Below are 14,432 nucleotides of genomic sequence, written 5' to 3'. Positions count from 1 at the left end.
ATTCCAAGTGGCATTAAGCCTGTTAGGGCTGGAGAAGGGACTAGGTAGAGGAGAACATAGTACGTGGTAGATGTTGAGATGCAGGAGGAGGTGCAGGGTAGACAGGGAAATACAAGAATTAGAAAAGGAGTCAGAGGGCACAAGGCAGAGGTAGGATTATGGACTTTCAAGTCAGGCAGGACACAGCTTCTTTATTTACAGACAAGGAAACTGAGGCCCAGTGAAATTCAGTGACTTAGCCCAGGCCATGCAGCTGATTAGAAATTAGAGCCTAGGGACCTCTGACCTTGAGTCTGGTTCTCTTGTCACCAGCACACACTGCTTGTGAGGCCATAGGGCTAGGCTGTTTAAGTAGGAGTGATTGGAGCTACGGCCTCACCTCGCAACCACGCACCGCCTCCACGGCCAGCAGGTCTCTGCCACGGGCTTCTTGTTCCTGGAGCAGCTGCACGGCAGCCCCAAGGGCCTGGCGCTCAGAACTCAGCTCAGGCCCAGCCTCCCTCAGGAGCTCCTCCAGGAGCCGCACATATCGAGCCAGCTGTTCAAGGGGCTGCTGCAGGGCCCGGGGCAGGTGAGGGCCACCCTCCATGGAGCCCTAGGTCGGGGAGGAGACAAACAAGGATGAAGGGAGGGGCTGGAGCTGGTGCAGGCCAAGCTCTGGGGGAGGGAGGTAGGTAGCCCTCCAGGCTTTTGGATGTAGAGGAAGCCTGTTGTTGTTGTTGGCTGCCATGAAATTGGCCTCAACTCATGAAGACCCCATGTGTTACAGAGCAGAATTGCTCCATAGGGTTTCCTTGGCTGTAATCTTTATGAAAGCAGTTTGCCAGGCCTTTCTTCCGTGAAGCCACTGGGTAGATTCCAACTGCCAACCTTCAGGTTAGCAGTGGATTGGAAATCACTTGTCCAACCCACACTCCTTTTAGATGAAGCCTTGTTGTTGTTAGTTGCCCTCAAGTCGATTCCGACTCATGGCAATGTCTAGATACTCCGAAAGCTAAGTCCAAAAACCTGCCCCTGGGAAAGAAAGCGGGCGGGCGGAGGGGGGGAGCCTGCAGGAGATTGAGTCATCCTCTACATCTTGAGTGGAAATGGAAGAGGAATAAGAATGATAATCCTTTATACTCTCTGGCTTTTCACTTTCTAGTCACTTTCTCATCTTCTGATGTGAGGCCATTTGATCCTGAGAATTGGATATAGTGAATACTGCCCCATTTACCAGATGTAGAAATAGAGGCCCAGAAGAATCAAGAGTCTTGCCCAAGGTCCCTTTGGTGGACTTTGTGAGAACCCAGGCTACCCTGGCCACTAATCCAGTGGTTGTCCTACCCTCACCAATTCTGGGGGATGTTACTGGTAGGTGACGTGCCTGAGCACATCCAGGAAGGCTCTTTTTCCCTAAGGGATTTTGAGGTCAGGTGGGTTTGAGGTCTTCCTGGCTGCTTTGCCTTTCATATGAGGGATGGAGAAAAGGTTACCTTGGTCGGGGGGCTGAGTGCAGCCAGACCATTCTCCAGTTTGTGTCGGTGTTTCACGTACTGGGCATAAAGGCTGAACTGGTCCCCCTGTACCAATAGGGAAGAAGTAAACCATCCTCTGTGAGGCCCTGCAGATAAGCCTCTCCTTTACATCCTCACATTCTCCACCCCACACAGCTGCCCAGGGGAGACATGGGCCACCAGGAAGCACTCGGTCTGCCCAGGAAATGATGGGCCCCCCATGGAGAGAGTGAAGTCCAGGCAGCACTTGAGAACGGGGATACAGAGAACAGGCCTGGGCGCCAGGGCCTTCGGCCCCACATTTGGAGGGGTGGGTACTGAGAAAGCAGGCAGGTGGTGGGGCTGGAACGTGGGAAGGGAGATGACCTGGAAGGAATTTTGGAGAGTTACTCACGTGGCGAAGGAAGCAGGCCCCAATACGTAGAGGGTAGGTGGCGCAGCCCTGAAGCTCCCGCAGAAAGTGTGTCCGGTGGAAGCTACGAAGCCTCTCCCGGGCACTCAGGGCGGCTGCCCAGGTGCCCCGCAGTTCTGGGGTCAGCTCAGGCCCAGGGGGTGGCACTGGCTCACTCAAGATGGCCACGTACTCCTGCTCACAGGCAATCAGCTCGGACACCAGACTCTGCTGGGCACTGCAGGAACAACAGGGAGTGGCAGAGGAGGTGTCACCTGGGGTATGGCAGGAAGTCACCACCCACAACAATGCCACATTGCTTTCCTGCCTGGCAATCAGACCTCTTGGCACCAATTGGGCTGGGCTCTTACCTGATGCTTCGCTTGCGCTCCATCCGGGGGGTGCCTACTCCCCAGGGCCCGTCTGGCCCCCCAGCCCGGCCCAGCAGCACGTGTTCCCGTGGTGAACATGTCCTATCTACCACTTCAGTACTGGTGACCTCGAGGCCTCGGATCAGCACGGCCCGCGGGGGCCTGCCTTCTGCTTCTGGACCCAGCTCAGGGCCCTCCTCCTCACAGCCCTCTCCACAGGGGGCCAGCGAGCAATGCGATGGGGCTGCCCGTGGCCCTGGGCTGCTGGGGAGCAGCAAGGAGCTGAGGCTGGGTGAGGGACTGTGGGGGCCCCGCTGGGTCCCTCCACTACTGGTGCTGTCTGCCCGTCTTCGCAGGTGGCCCTGAGGACTCGCCTCCTCTCCCAGTTGTTGCTGAATCTTCCTCTCCAGCTCTTGGCAGCGGGCCCGGCATCGGCCCCACTCTCGTAGTGCTGCTGGGCTGCCCAGGTCCAGAGCCAGGGCCCGCATCTCTTGGAAGGTGCCGGCGCTAGGCTCCGGGGCTCGTCGGAGGGCCAGGGCTGCCAGCACAGCCTCCCGACCCAGCCCAGCTCCAGCCAGGCGGGCAGAACCCTCATCTACCCACTCGTGTGCCTATAAAGCCAAAGGGGTTAGGAACGGGGGAGAGAAAGGTGTGAGGTCCTGTGCTGCTCCCACATGCCCAGTGATAGCTGTGTCCTCTTTTGTGGATGACTTCTTAATGCCCCTCCCCCTCCCCATCATCTCGGAGTACCTCCTGTCTCTATCCCAGCATCCCTGCATAACCTGAGTTAGTATGGAGGCAGAAAAAAAAAAAAAAAGTTGCCACTGAGTTGATTCTGACTCATGGAGACCCCATGTGTGTTGGAGTAAAATCCTCCATAAGGTTTTCAATGGCTGATTTTTCAGAAGTAGATCACCAGGCCTGTCTTCTTAGGCACCTTGGGTGGACTTAAATCATCATCTTTTTGGTTAGCAGTGAAGTGTGTTAACCATTTGTACCACCCAGGGACTTCATCTACCCAGAGGTGCCTCAGAAGACGGGCCTGCTGATCCACTTCTGAAAGATAATAGCCATTGAAGACCCTGTGGAGCAGGGTTCTACTCTGACACACATGGGGTCAGCATGCATCAGAATCAACTCAATGGCAACTGGCTTGATTTGATATGGAGACAGCAGAACCTAGATAAAAGAATAGCTAATACTTATATAGAGTAGCAAGCTCTGTACTGAATGCTTTTAAGGTATTGCCTCATGCAGTCCTCACAGCAACCCTGCAAGGGAGGGGCCTACTGAGGCACCTTCAGGTTCAGTACCTTGCCCCAGGTCCTTCAGCAAGCAGGCTGCAGAGCTAGGATTCAAAGCCAGGGAGACAGCCTGTCTGGTCAGCCTCTCTAGGCAAAGGAGGGGCAGAGTCTCTGCACACACCTGCTGGAAGAAGCGCTGAAGCCGCAGCGTCCGATGGAGGCTACTCTCAACCTCCTCCAGCCGCTGTTCAAAGACGTCCAGGACCTTCTGGGAGGCTGGATCCTCCTCCATGGCCAGGGCCTCCCGTGCCTGAGCCAGGCGCTCCTGGAGAAGAAAGGCTGCGCTCAGACCTGGTCCCCACTTCCAGTTAGTCTCTCCCTCCCTGCATGTCTCCTTTTGCCTGGTCCCCTTCCTCTCCTCACCTGAACCTCAGCACTGAAAGCCCGGAACCGAAGCTCTGTCTCCTGGAGGGCAGACAGGGAGTCTCCAGGCATAGCAAAGCTCGCCAGCTGCTCCTCTCCTGGGCCAGAGAGCCATTGCAGCACCTGAGGCAGATGAAGTGGGAGAACAGGGCCATGAGGGGAAAGGAGGCCGTGCAGTGCAGAGGAAAGTGCAGGCTGAGAACCAGTCCAACTCCACCACCCTAATCCATAGAACCTTGGGCAACCCGTTCGATCTCATCTGAAAAGTGGGAACGATAATAAAAAACCCGTTGCCATCAAGTCGATTCCTACTCATAGGAACCCTAAAGGACAGAATAGAATTGCTCCATAGAGTTTCCAAGGAGCGGCTTGTGAACTCAAACTGCAGATTTTTTAGTTAGCAGCCTCAGCTCTTAGCCACTGTGCCACCAAGGCTCCGGAATAATAGGGAATGGTAAAAGCTTCCAGAAGGGTCAAATGAGAAGGTGGGTAAGAAATCTTTTGTAAAGGACCAGATAAGGGGGAAACTGGGCCGGCCCGAAGCACCAAGGGAGGTGGACTAGAGTTCCCAGGCTATGCCTGAAGGGTAAAACAGATAAAACGGTGGGACAGGCGGGATGAGGGTCATTTGGATAAGCCAGGGCCAGGAGAAATTTCACTGAGTCTCATGGGTGCCAAGTGAACCTGTGGCGAATGGTGGACAGGAGTCCTAGGACCAGGCTTGGAGAGATGGCATAGAGGGTAAACGTGTGCGCGCGCGCACGCGCGTGTGTGCGTGTGTGTGCACACGTGCGTGCGCACACACGCCCTCAGCTCTACTTGCCTCTTCTGGGAACTATAGGAACTCAGATGGTGGAATATTTGACCAAAAAGGGATGGTTATTTTTTCCTCTGGAGGAAGGTTGGAAGCTAGGGTGGAACCTGAGGAGAGAAATCTGAGAATGTTCCTTATAACCAGTATCAAGAATACATACTTTATAGTCCTCTGCTGAATTCATTCTAAAGCCCTCGTGAGTTAAGCGTTAGTATCATCCCTATGGAAACCCTGGTGGTGTAGTGGTTAAGTGGTACAGCTGCTAACTAAGAGGTCAGCAGTTCAAATCCACCAGGAGCTCCTTGGAAACTCTATGGGGCAGTTCTATCCTGTCCTGTAGGGTTGCTATAAGTCGGAATTGACTCAACGGCAGTGGGTTTGGTTTTTTTTGGTTTATCATCCCTGTTGAATGGATGAGGACTTGGGAACTCAGAGACGCTTCATGCTTGTCCATCATCTCACACCTAGAACTCAAGCTGAGCACTTTAGATTCCAAATCCTGTGTGCTAACGTTTTGTGAACAGAGTTTTAAAACAAACAGATAACAAGGAAGCAAATAAACAGTAGGAGATGTAACCCCTTGGATATTGGCAAAGAAGAAGCCAATATGCAGAAATCTCAGGAAACAGAAAGCACTGGCCCCCTTTGGCCTTGACCCTGAGATGCTGCCCCGCTTTGAGGTCCATGAGGTGTTCACTCACCATGCTTGGGGTTAGGGAGGAAAAATCAGATTTCAAAGCCCCCTATCCAACATGATAAAAACTGAAAAACCAAACCCGTTGCAGTCGAGTCGATTCCGACTCATAGCGACCCTAAAGGACAGAGTAGAACTGCTCCATAGGGTTTCCAAGAAGCGCCTGGTGGATTCGAACTGCCAACCTTTTGGTGAGCAGCCAAAGCTCTTAATCACTGTGCCACCAGGGTTTCCTCCAACATGGTAGGGTGGAGCAAATCTTTCTGGAGCTCCTAACCCCAGGAGAGAAGAACCAAGGTTCAGAGAGGGCAGCTGTTACCCCTGCATCTTACTCACTAAGACAGTTGTGGTTCCCAAAGCATCTATCTAGAGGCTTCCAATGCCCTCTCCTTCCAAGGTGGAGGGAGGTGGAACCTTTCTAGCCTCAGGTTTGGAGGATGACATTGTGTAAGGAGTTGAAGGAGGAAGGGTGGCCATGTGGCTGAAGAGTTGGTATGTACTGTTTTGAAGCTAGGGAGGTAGGAACTCCAGAGTCAATTGACTCTTCCCAGAATCCCCCAGAGCACCTGGACATCTCTGACAATCTCTAAGGATCCTTGATCAAACGTAAGCATTGGGGAGGAGTAGACCTGGCTTATCCTCTTTGTGGGTGCTGAGATATTCCCACCCTCGTGTTGAATCTCACACCAACTATGACTAACACTGGGGGCAGGTGAGGAGAGAGGGAGGGGACGTTCAGCCAAGCCACGCTAGGACACCATCAACTGCCAGTGTCTGTGGAAAAGGTGATGCTGGAGGCCAGGCTCACAGGCTCAGTAGGAGGGGTGTGGGGGTCCTGGCTCACCTGCTGGAGTCGCTGGAGGCGTTGCCGCTGCTCCTGCTGCTGCACACGTAGGTTGGAGAGGCGCACGAGCTGGTGAATGGCTTCGTCCACCTCCTGATACAGTGTGGCTGGGCCTGGGCCCTCCAGCCTGGGAAAGGATAAGGGGCAGAATAAACAATTGCCCCTTTTGAGCACCCAATTCCATCCTGGCATCCCTCCCATATGAGCGTGCAAGCATGAGAGGTGGCACAGCATCGTGGATGAGAGTATAGACTGGACTCAGACTGCCTGGATTTCAATCCTGACTCTTCCATTTACTGACTGACCTTGGCCAAGACATCTAACATTTTTGCTTCTCCAAATCTCCATTTGTAATTGGAACTAGCACACAGGGACATTATGAGGGTTATAATAAGTGTAAAAGCGTGATATCTAGCTCAGATACATGCTCAGTAAGAATCACTTGGCAGCTAAGGCCTTCTGTTGGGCCTTCGCCTCCCACTTCCACCTGTGTCCATACACCCGTCCCACATACTTGCTGCTGTGGGTGGAACGCAGCCTCATCAGGATGGCTCCCCCATCCCTCTGCAGTGCCGTCAGCCGAGGATCTGCCAGCACCTTCTGCAGGGGCTCAGGCATTCCCACCGCCTCCTGGGTGCAGGGGAAAGTTGACAGGTTTCCATCAGAAAGTCCCCATGCCAGCCCAGTCCCAGTTCCATCCTACCCCCTACTGTCCCATCTCACTTCATACCTCTCCCTCTGGCTTGGCTGCTCCTTCCAGCTCCTCAATGGCCTGCCGTACAGAGCTCAGTACACCTTGGCACAGGTGACACAGCCTTGCCACATCCTGAGATACACACAGAGATGGGGTTGAGGGACAGAGGTTAGGTGGGGGTGAAGTGTGGGAGCCCAGAGCCTCTTTTACGGAGGTAAAACTGGACTCAGTTCCTGACTGGGCCATTTACTAGTTGTATGACCTTGGGCAGGTCCAGGATCCTTTCTGGATCTCAATTTGCTCATCTGCGAAGTCAGGATGAGAAACACAGAATTTTTTGAGGTGTAAAGAGATGACGCTAGTTCAGCACAATGGGCCTGGCACAAGGCACAGCTCAATAAATGTAAGTCCCCTTTCCCTTTGCACAGAGCCTCCCTTAACTCTCAGCTCTGATCTCTCCTCTCTTCTAGAATACACTCACCACTCATAGAATCATGGAAGGTAATTGCTGGAAGGACCTTAGAGATCATAATACAATTGCCGCACTTTGTGAACGAGGATCCTGAGGCCTGGATGTTGGTGCAGGTACAGAAGAGGGTGCCATCTTGGGACTGAGGGAGGTAACTTGTCCAAGGTCACATGGAACCATAACCAGCCTTCCTGACTCAGCTTTTTCCAGAACTTCAAGGACACTATTTTTCACTCTTTTCTAATTGTTTCATGTTTCACGTCCCACCCCAAATCATGCTACTTAATGTCATATTAAGAATTTACTTAACATACTCCCTCTATCTCCCTCAATAGCCCATCGTACAATGCACAATATTTTGCTCATGGTAAATGCTCAGTAAACAACTCGTTGAATTGAATGGAATGGAAAACACTTTTTCCCAACCCCATGATCATGTCTCAGATCTGCTGTCTCTCCTAGAATGTTCTTAGTTGGATCATTCCTGGCTCCCAGTGTCCTAGGTTGGGGAGGTGAGGCTTACCTGATGTATCTCTACCCAGTGGCCAGGAGAGGGCTCCCTGTGGCCTCCCAAGTCCCATGGAAGCTCCTCTGGCTTGGCCACTCTTTTCAGGTCATTTTCTGATAGCAACTCAGCACCCTGTAGACATGAGAAGGCAGGGGATTTCTGGCCTGGGACCCAGGGATTCAGGGACTGGCCTGGGGCTCAAGCCAGCATCTTCTGGGGGCCTAGGACGGGAGTGAGGGGGTCAAACCTGAAATCCACAGAGATCAGTTGGTGGGTTGTCATAAGTGAGAATCAGAAGCCGCTGAATGACGGGAGGGTCTCCTGAGTCCTAAGGGCAGAAAGGAATAACTCTAAACTGTGGGCAATTGGGGGGGGGGGGGAGGCCTGAAATGGTCCCCAGGGAAGAGTTAGGATGCAGGGAAAGGGAATGTCTCAAGGGTGTGGTTACCTGAAGATGACTCAGGACAGGAATGAGTTCTGGAGGCAGTGGCGGTGCCTTGCGAAGGTCCAGCAGCACAGATAGCCCCAGTATCTGTAGATCAGGCCTGTGGGTGCAGGAAGAGCCAAGGAAGCTGCCATGTGGGTTGGGAGAGGCAGGATGCTGACAAGCAGTACAGAGGCACAGGGTCTGCTCTTAGTATTAATAGTCCTCAGACCAAGTTAGTTCCTGGTATGTTGGAGGAGACAATAGGCAAAGGGCCAAAGTCTGGAATGTGTGTCAAAGTGATGATGGCTTAGCAATTAGGAGTCTATATTCACATGGCTATTTGGTCCAGGGATCAGGGTCTGGAAAGTAAAGAACCCTATGTTTGGAAAGGTATGAATTAAATGCCAGCACTTAGCGTGGTGCATAATAGGTACTTGGTGCTCAATAAATAGCTGTTGAATGAGTGCATCAGTGTCCTGTTAATCAAAATAGTGTCTCTTTTTAGGATACTGAAAATCAGAGGTGTTCATTTTGTGGGTTGAAGAAGATATTTTCCTAGAGGTCAGGGGCCAGAAAGGTCAGAGGTTAAGGTCTTGACAATCTGAGGGTTGAAGCAGCAGGTGTCCTAGAGTCAAGCGGTCAGTGTCCTGAGAAGAGAGGAGGTCAGGGTCCTCATGAGTCAGGTTAATGCCCAAGGTGCCAGTGTTGGGCCTCAGTTACCTGAGCAGTGAGTGGAGGTAATGAAGAGCAGTGCTCAGCATGGCTCGGGAGGGTGGGGGCTCCTCAGGAGGGCACGATGGGGTAATGGTCAGCAGAGCTCGCCCACTCTGGTCCACCCCTCCTGAGGACACAAAACGGCCAGGCTGTCCTGGCTGGGGGCAGTCCTTGGCTACCTCCCATCCAGCCTGCCTCCCTTCCAAGCCCGCTTCAGTTGCCCCTCCTTCCCTGGTCCCCTTTTCTTTCACCCACTGATGCCTACTGACCAGTTAGGACCAGGAATCCTGATGCCATCAAGTCCCAAGGTACATCAGGGTCATCAGAGATGGAGACTGGAGGGGCCCCTTCTGGGATGCTGTGCCCTTTCGCTTCCTGCACAGTCTCCAGGGGAGGGTCAGACAGGAGCCCCTCTGGGCCTGTGGGTCCTGCACAGACACAAGCAGAGCTGTGGGCTTGCTGTGATGATGGGTCTATCTGTTCTGCTCCCAGACTAACCCCAGCTCCTCCTACAGCCCCCTTCCCTAGGCCTGACCTGCTCTGGCCCTCACCACATTGGACTGGGTGTCATCTCACCTGCCATACACACCAGGCTTGGTCCCTTGGGTTCTGTCTCTTGGGCTCCCTCTTCTGTAGGCCCACAGGCCTCTGAGGGCCAAAGCTCTTTTTTCTCTATGGGTTTCAGCTCCTCATTTGGCTCAGGCTTGGGCTTCCCTGAGTCTTCATGCTCCTCTTTATCCAGGATGCATTCTGGAAGCTCTTGCTCATTTGGTGGGGGCAGACTGACGAGAGCTTCCTGGTGGCTGCTCTCTTCCTTGTCCCCAGGGCTCAGTGGGGCACTGTCCCCTCCTCGGCTAAGAGCTGCTCTGCCTGCAGCCCTCTTCTTTCTCCTGTTTCCTTTGCCTATTCTCCGAGGGGTACCAGGTGGTCCCTCAGCCCCCTGGCCTGACTCTGCCCCAACCTCCCCTGGCCTTAGAAGGCAAGACTCAGAAGCTTCCCCTAGGGGCCGTGCTGAGGCCTCAGACCCCTCCAGGACTGCTGCCTCTGGGAGAGCCTCAGCTCCTAGGGGAGACGCAGGGGTAGCCCCAATGCTGCTCCCCTCCCCGGGTGGGCGTGCCCCATCCTGGTCCCGAGGCCCCAGGCCCTTCTGGTGCATCCATGCCCGGTGTCTCCGGTGCCGGCCCTTCCCTCCGGCCCCCTTGCGGGTGGGTACTGTCCGAGTTCTGGGGAGGCCAGAGGAGCCCTCAGCATCCGTGGGACTCCCCCTCACCGGCAGCGTCACTTCCAACAGCTCCACGTACTCGCCCTCAGGTCCTTCAGCAGGGGCATTGTGCCCATCCCCGGGGCTCCGGGTGCCCAGGGCCTCCTCAGGGAGTGGAGGGCTGGGGAGTCCCGGGGGTCCAGAAGGCAGTTCTGGGGGCAATGTGCTTGGCCGATGTCCAACCATAAGACCTTCTTTGTGCACAAATCTTGGGCAGATGAGCTCTGCCCAGGGCAGCCGCTGAATCCCAGAAGGCGCAGACAGGAGGCAGGTACTGAGGCGGCCTGTTGGCCTGTCTTTGTTGATGCCTTGTAGCCACTCAGGTGTGAATAGGTAGCCACAGGCCTCATTGGGCACAGGCAGCTCCTGCACCCGTCCACCCCCTGGGGCCAGGCACTTGAGGGCCAGGCGGGGTGCTTGGGCTGCTGAGGGTACCACTTGCAAGTAGAAATCTCCCGGGCGCAGCAGCTGCCAGGGTAGGGCTGCTAGCTGTACCACCACCTGCTCGTGCAGGCAGAGAGGCCAGCCCTCATGGAAGAAGAGGAAACCGCTGTACTGGGCCTGGGGAGAGAGTGGAAGGCGGTGATCAGAGCTCAGCTGATGAAGCCAGCAGGAGGGGGCAGTTAGAATAGGATGGCTCTAGGCAGAGCTGGCCTTGTGACTGGCGGGTAATAATCCTAGGGAAGCAGGATGTCTTGGGAGTGTTCATGTGGCTTTGAGGAAGGGCTTGGGGCTGGTCAGGTTTCTTGTGGTAGGGATCTCTAGGAAGCCAATCCATGTGTGGGATGGCGAGAACTGAGTCATTACAAAGACATGGTCAGCAGATGCCATTGACTTGGAGGAGTCAAAGGCTCTTAGGAGGTCTTTATATCTGCAGAAATCTGTAGAAATGAAGGCTCACTGTTGAGTCATGTCTAGGGGAGTTAGTATCTTGAGAAGATGATATAAGGGGGGAAGTGTCTGGAACTGGGTCTTCTCCAGACCTAATGTTCTTAGTGGTTAATTCTTGGGGAAGATGAGTGTCTCCAGGTGTGTATGCCAGTATCCAAGTGGTCAGTGCTTCTGAGGGTCCAAGTTTGGGGGAAGTCAGTGAGTGAGGCTAAAGCACCTCTGGGGGATTCTGTATCAGGAGAGGCTGTGTCTCAGGGTGGGAGAAATGAGTCAGCTTGGCTAGTCTCTAGAGCGAGGAAGTGGATCTCAGGGATGCACAGCCACTCACACAGGCTTCCTGCTGGACCTTGGCAAGCAGGTGCTTGGCGGGCACCAGGAAGTCCAGCGTGTACTTCAGTGCATCCTCCCGATAAGTCCTCTCGACCACCTGGAACACCTGGCCCAACAGAGTGGGGGCCGTTGCCTCAAAGGGTGGGTAGAGGGCGGCAAGCGTGCTCTGCACACAATCCTCCACCGGTTCCGGCTCCTGGGAGAGACAGGACCAGGCTATAGACCCCTCCAGACCACCCAAGCGTGGCTCCTTGAAGGACGTACTGGAGTGGGAGTGGCTGTGTCCCCAGTGGCCCTGCTGGACAGTGTCTGCACAGAGTGGGCACTCAGGAAATGCTGGCTGGATAAGCTAGAGATGGGAGCCGTGGGGCTGGGCCAGTCAGAGTGCATAGACCTAGCCGGACACTCCATGCCCATCTCAGAGGCCTTGGCTTTGGGAGATCCAGGGAGGATTTGTTGTGAATGCCTCAGACCACAGCCATTCCTGGTTCTTGTGAATCAGGGCAGTTGTACAGGCACTCCTCAAGACGGAAGAGAGGGGCTCCTGGGCCATCAGAGGACTGAACTGGTGGCTGAGCACTCTGGGGGGTTGGAGGCTTTCACACAGCCACCCTACACAGCCCTTCCTCAAAGTGCCCACCACCCAGAGCCCCCCATCCTAAGTTGGTGGTGAAAGTACCACCAACCACGAACAATTATATCCTAGAGATGGGGGGTGGGTGGGTGGGAAGAAGAAGGTGGAGGGAAGTGCTGTCTGTGACTGTCCCAGAGTGACTGTAAGGCAATCACCCATTCTCTGGAGCATGTGGGAATGGGTTACAAAGAACTGGGTGGGAGCAGCTGAAGGAGGAAAAAGTCACACAAGGAACCTGTGGGGAAGGGAAGAGGAGGCCTTGATGGTATCCATTCAAGTTGAAATATTTTCTGATTCCAAGGCATGTCTCTCTGCCAACCTCAACCTGGAGCCAGCCTCTCACAAAGCTCAGCCCTCCTTCATCCAGACTCGACTCCTGGGCTGAATCCTGGAGGAGGACATCTTTCCCCATCCCATACCCTACACAGCCACTCTTTGGGCTATTCCTTTGCAAACTTCTCTTTCAAGATAGGCTTTGAAGTTCCTTTGACCAGATTTCTTTGCTGTAAATGGGGAAGGAGAAAATCACTGCAGTATTTACTTAACTCTCTACCCTGCCCGGCCCCTTGCCTTGCCATTGCCCTGAAGACAAAACCACATAAGCCACTCTGAATCCCTCCAGCCAGAGCCGTCTGCCTGTCCCGACTGTCTGAGAAGCTGAGGCAGCCACTCCAGAGAGGGACATTCAGTGCGTCAGCACAGAGACCAGGCCCCAGGGTATGTGGGCGAGCAGACAGACCCCCAGTGTTCTGGGGAAGGGCCTGTGATGTGAGCGTGGATGAGGGGAGGGTGGAGAAGGGCGGGGGTGAAGCAGAGTGGGCCGTCCGCTCCGAGGCCTGGAGGGGGGAGCTAGAGCTTGAGCAGCGAGGCAGCTGCAACCCATTAGCGGCGGTGAGCTCATGGCTGAACAAGAGTCTCAGCCACAGGAAGCGGCAGCGGCAGGAGGGGAGGAGGGGTCTGGGGCGGGAGGCGGTGAGCACAGGGATGGGGCCTTCTGTAGGCTGGGACCAAAAGGGAGACCAGAGAGACTGAGTCGGCTCTCCCTGGTTCAGTTCCTCTTTCTTCTTGCTGCAGCCTCCTTGCCAGGGGGTGCCCTTCCCTACCTAGAGAGAGCGCCCGGGTAGTCCTCCTCCTCCACTCTGCAGTGAACGTCCCCTGGCGGGGCCTCTCCCCCTCCTTCACTCTCTGCAGTGAGCGCCCCTTGGCCGTGCCCCCCTTCCAGGGGGCACTCTCCTGCCAGTGCCCACACGCCTCCCTGCAATACTTCTTCAGAGAGTACTCCTGGAGTGAAAATTCCAGGACACTGTCCACTGTGGTTGGCGTGGGCGTCCCCTTAATAGTACCCTCCTGTTTCCTGTGCCCTAAACTGCCGCTGCCAGGGTGCCCTACCCCCTACAGAGAGGCCCCTTGCTCCCTCTGCGCAGCAGGAGTTCTCTGAGGTTCCGGTTGTCCCCCACCCCCCCAGCCTGAGCTCGGGGACACCCTTCCAAATCTCTTGTCAGCTGTAACAGCGTCACACCCCCTGGCACTGTGAGCCGCCCCCCCCCCCGCACTCTGTCCACTACCCAACTCTTTCTCCACAAGAATTTCCCCCCTTTGACCATATCCCTGGCTCCAGCCCAGTCACAGCTGTGGCCGGTCCCCCAGGGCCGGATGGGTGGGCCCGCCTCACCGGGCTGGGGACTGGGATGGAAAATGGTGGTTCCAGGCAGGTCAGTTCTCGTGACCCGAGCCCAGGCCCTTTCCAGGGTCACTGCAAGACCAGCCCGCAGGGAGTCCTGCGGGTAAGAAACTGGACCGGGAGGGGGAGGGGGAGAGAAGATCCTGCGAAGGAAGGCACAGGTCAGGACAGAGGAGGGCGGGGGGAGGTGTGTGGGTTAGGGGAGAGACTAAAGGGAGGATGGGGGAGGGGCGCAGAAGAGGGGGAAGAAAGAAAGGGTGAGGGCAGTACCCAGTGGGGACAACACCAGACAGTGGAGTAGACAGACAGACCAAAGAAAAGAAGGGGGGTGGAGGGCAGAGTTCCTGGAACGCTCAGCAGTCCAAAGGCGGGAGCAGGAGGCACCGGGCTGGGGGCTGGGAGCTGGGGACCCGGAGCGAGCTGCGTAAAGGCGGAGGGGACACCAGGGCTGCGACGCGGGACTCACCATGGCTCGGCGCTGGGCCGCGTCCGGCGCTCGGTCGGGCGGGCGGGGCCGGGCGCGCCGCCGCCTCCCTCCCGCGGCTC

The 14,432-nt window shown here is 55.4% G+C and overlaps 1 protein-coding gene across 5 annotated transcripts in view; it reads right to left on the bottom strand.

Moving 5' to 3' along the window:
- ARHGEF40 (Rho guanine nucleotide exchange factor 40) overlaps positions 1 to 14,432 on the bottom strand; it is a 20,553-nt gene extending 6,121 nt beyond the window's left edge. For 4 of the 5 annotated variants that reach the window (XM_010600991.3, XM_064292268.1, XM_023540642.2 and 1 more), the window contains exons 1-17: positions 14,353 to 14,432; positions 11,570 to 11,767; positions 9,666 to 10,911; positions 9,359 to 9,517; positions 9,096 to 9,216; positions 8,397 to 8,493; positions 8,196 to 8,276; positions 7,964 to 8,080; positions 7,008 to 7,103; positions 6,792 to 6,907; positions 6,278 to 6,404; positions 3,926 to 4,048; positions 3,684 to 3,827; positions 2,259 to 2,869; positions 1,891 to 2,125; positions 1,476 to 1,562; positions 380 to 595 (exon numbers count right to left, since the gene is read on the bottom strand). In XM_010600991.3, coding sequence (XP_010599293.2) covers positions 380 to 595; positions 1,476 to 1,562; positions 1,891 to 2,125; positions 2,259 to 2,869; positions 3,684 to 3,827; positions 3,926 to 4,048; positions 6,278 to 6,404; positions 6,792 to 6,907; positions 7,008 to 7,103; positions 7,964 to 8,080; positions 8,196 to 8,276; positions 8,397 to 8,493; positions 9,096 to 9,216; positions 9,359 to 9,517; positions 9,666 to 10,911; positions 11,570 to 11,767; positions 14,353 to 14,355 — 3,777 coding nt within the window. In that variant the 5' untranslated portion in view covers positions 14,356 to 14,432. The remainder of the gene's footprint in view (positions 1 to 379; positions 596 to 1,475; positions 1,563 to 1,890; positions 2,126 to 2,258; positions 2,870 to 3,683; positions 3,828 to 3,925; positions 4,049 to 6,277; positions 6,405 to 6,791; positions 6,908 to 7,007; positions 7,104 to 7,963; positions 8,081 to 8,195; positions 8,277 to 8,396; positions 8,494 to 9,095; positions 9,217 to 9,358; positions 9,518 to 9,665; positions 10,912 to 11,569; positions 11,768 to 14,352) is intronic. The other variant, XM_023540643.2, reaches the window with a different exon arrangement.

This window comes from Loxodonta africana, chromosome 10, assembly GCF_030014295.1.
Source record: "Loxodonta africana isolate mLoxAfr1 chromosome 10, mLoxAfr1.hap2, whole genome shotgun sequence".
NCBI lineage: Eukaryota > Metazoa > Chordata > Mammalia > Proboscidea > Elephantidae > Loxodonta > Loxodonta africana.
Note: the sequence above shows the minus strand (reverse complement) of the source record. Positions and strands in the feature narration are given on the sequence as shown.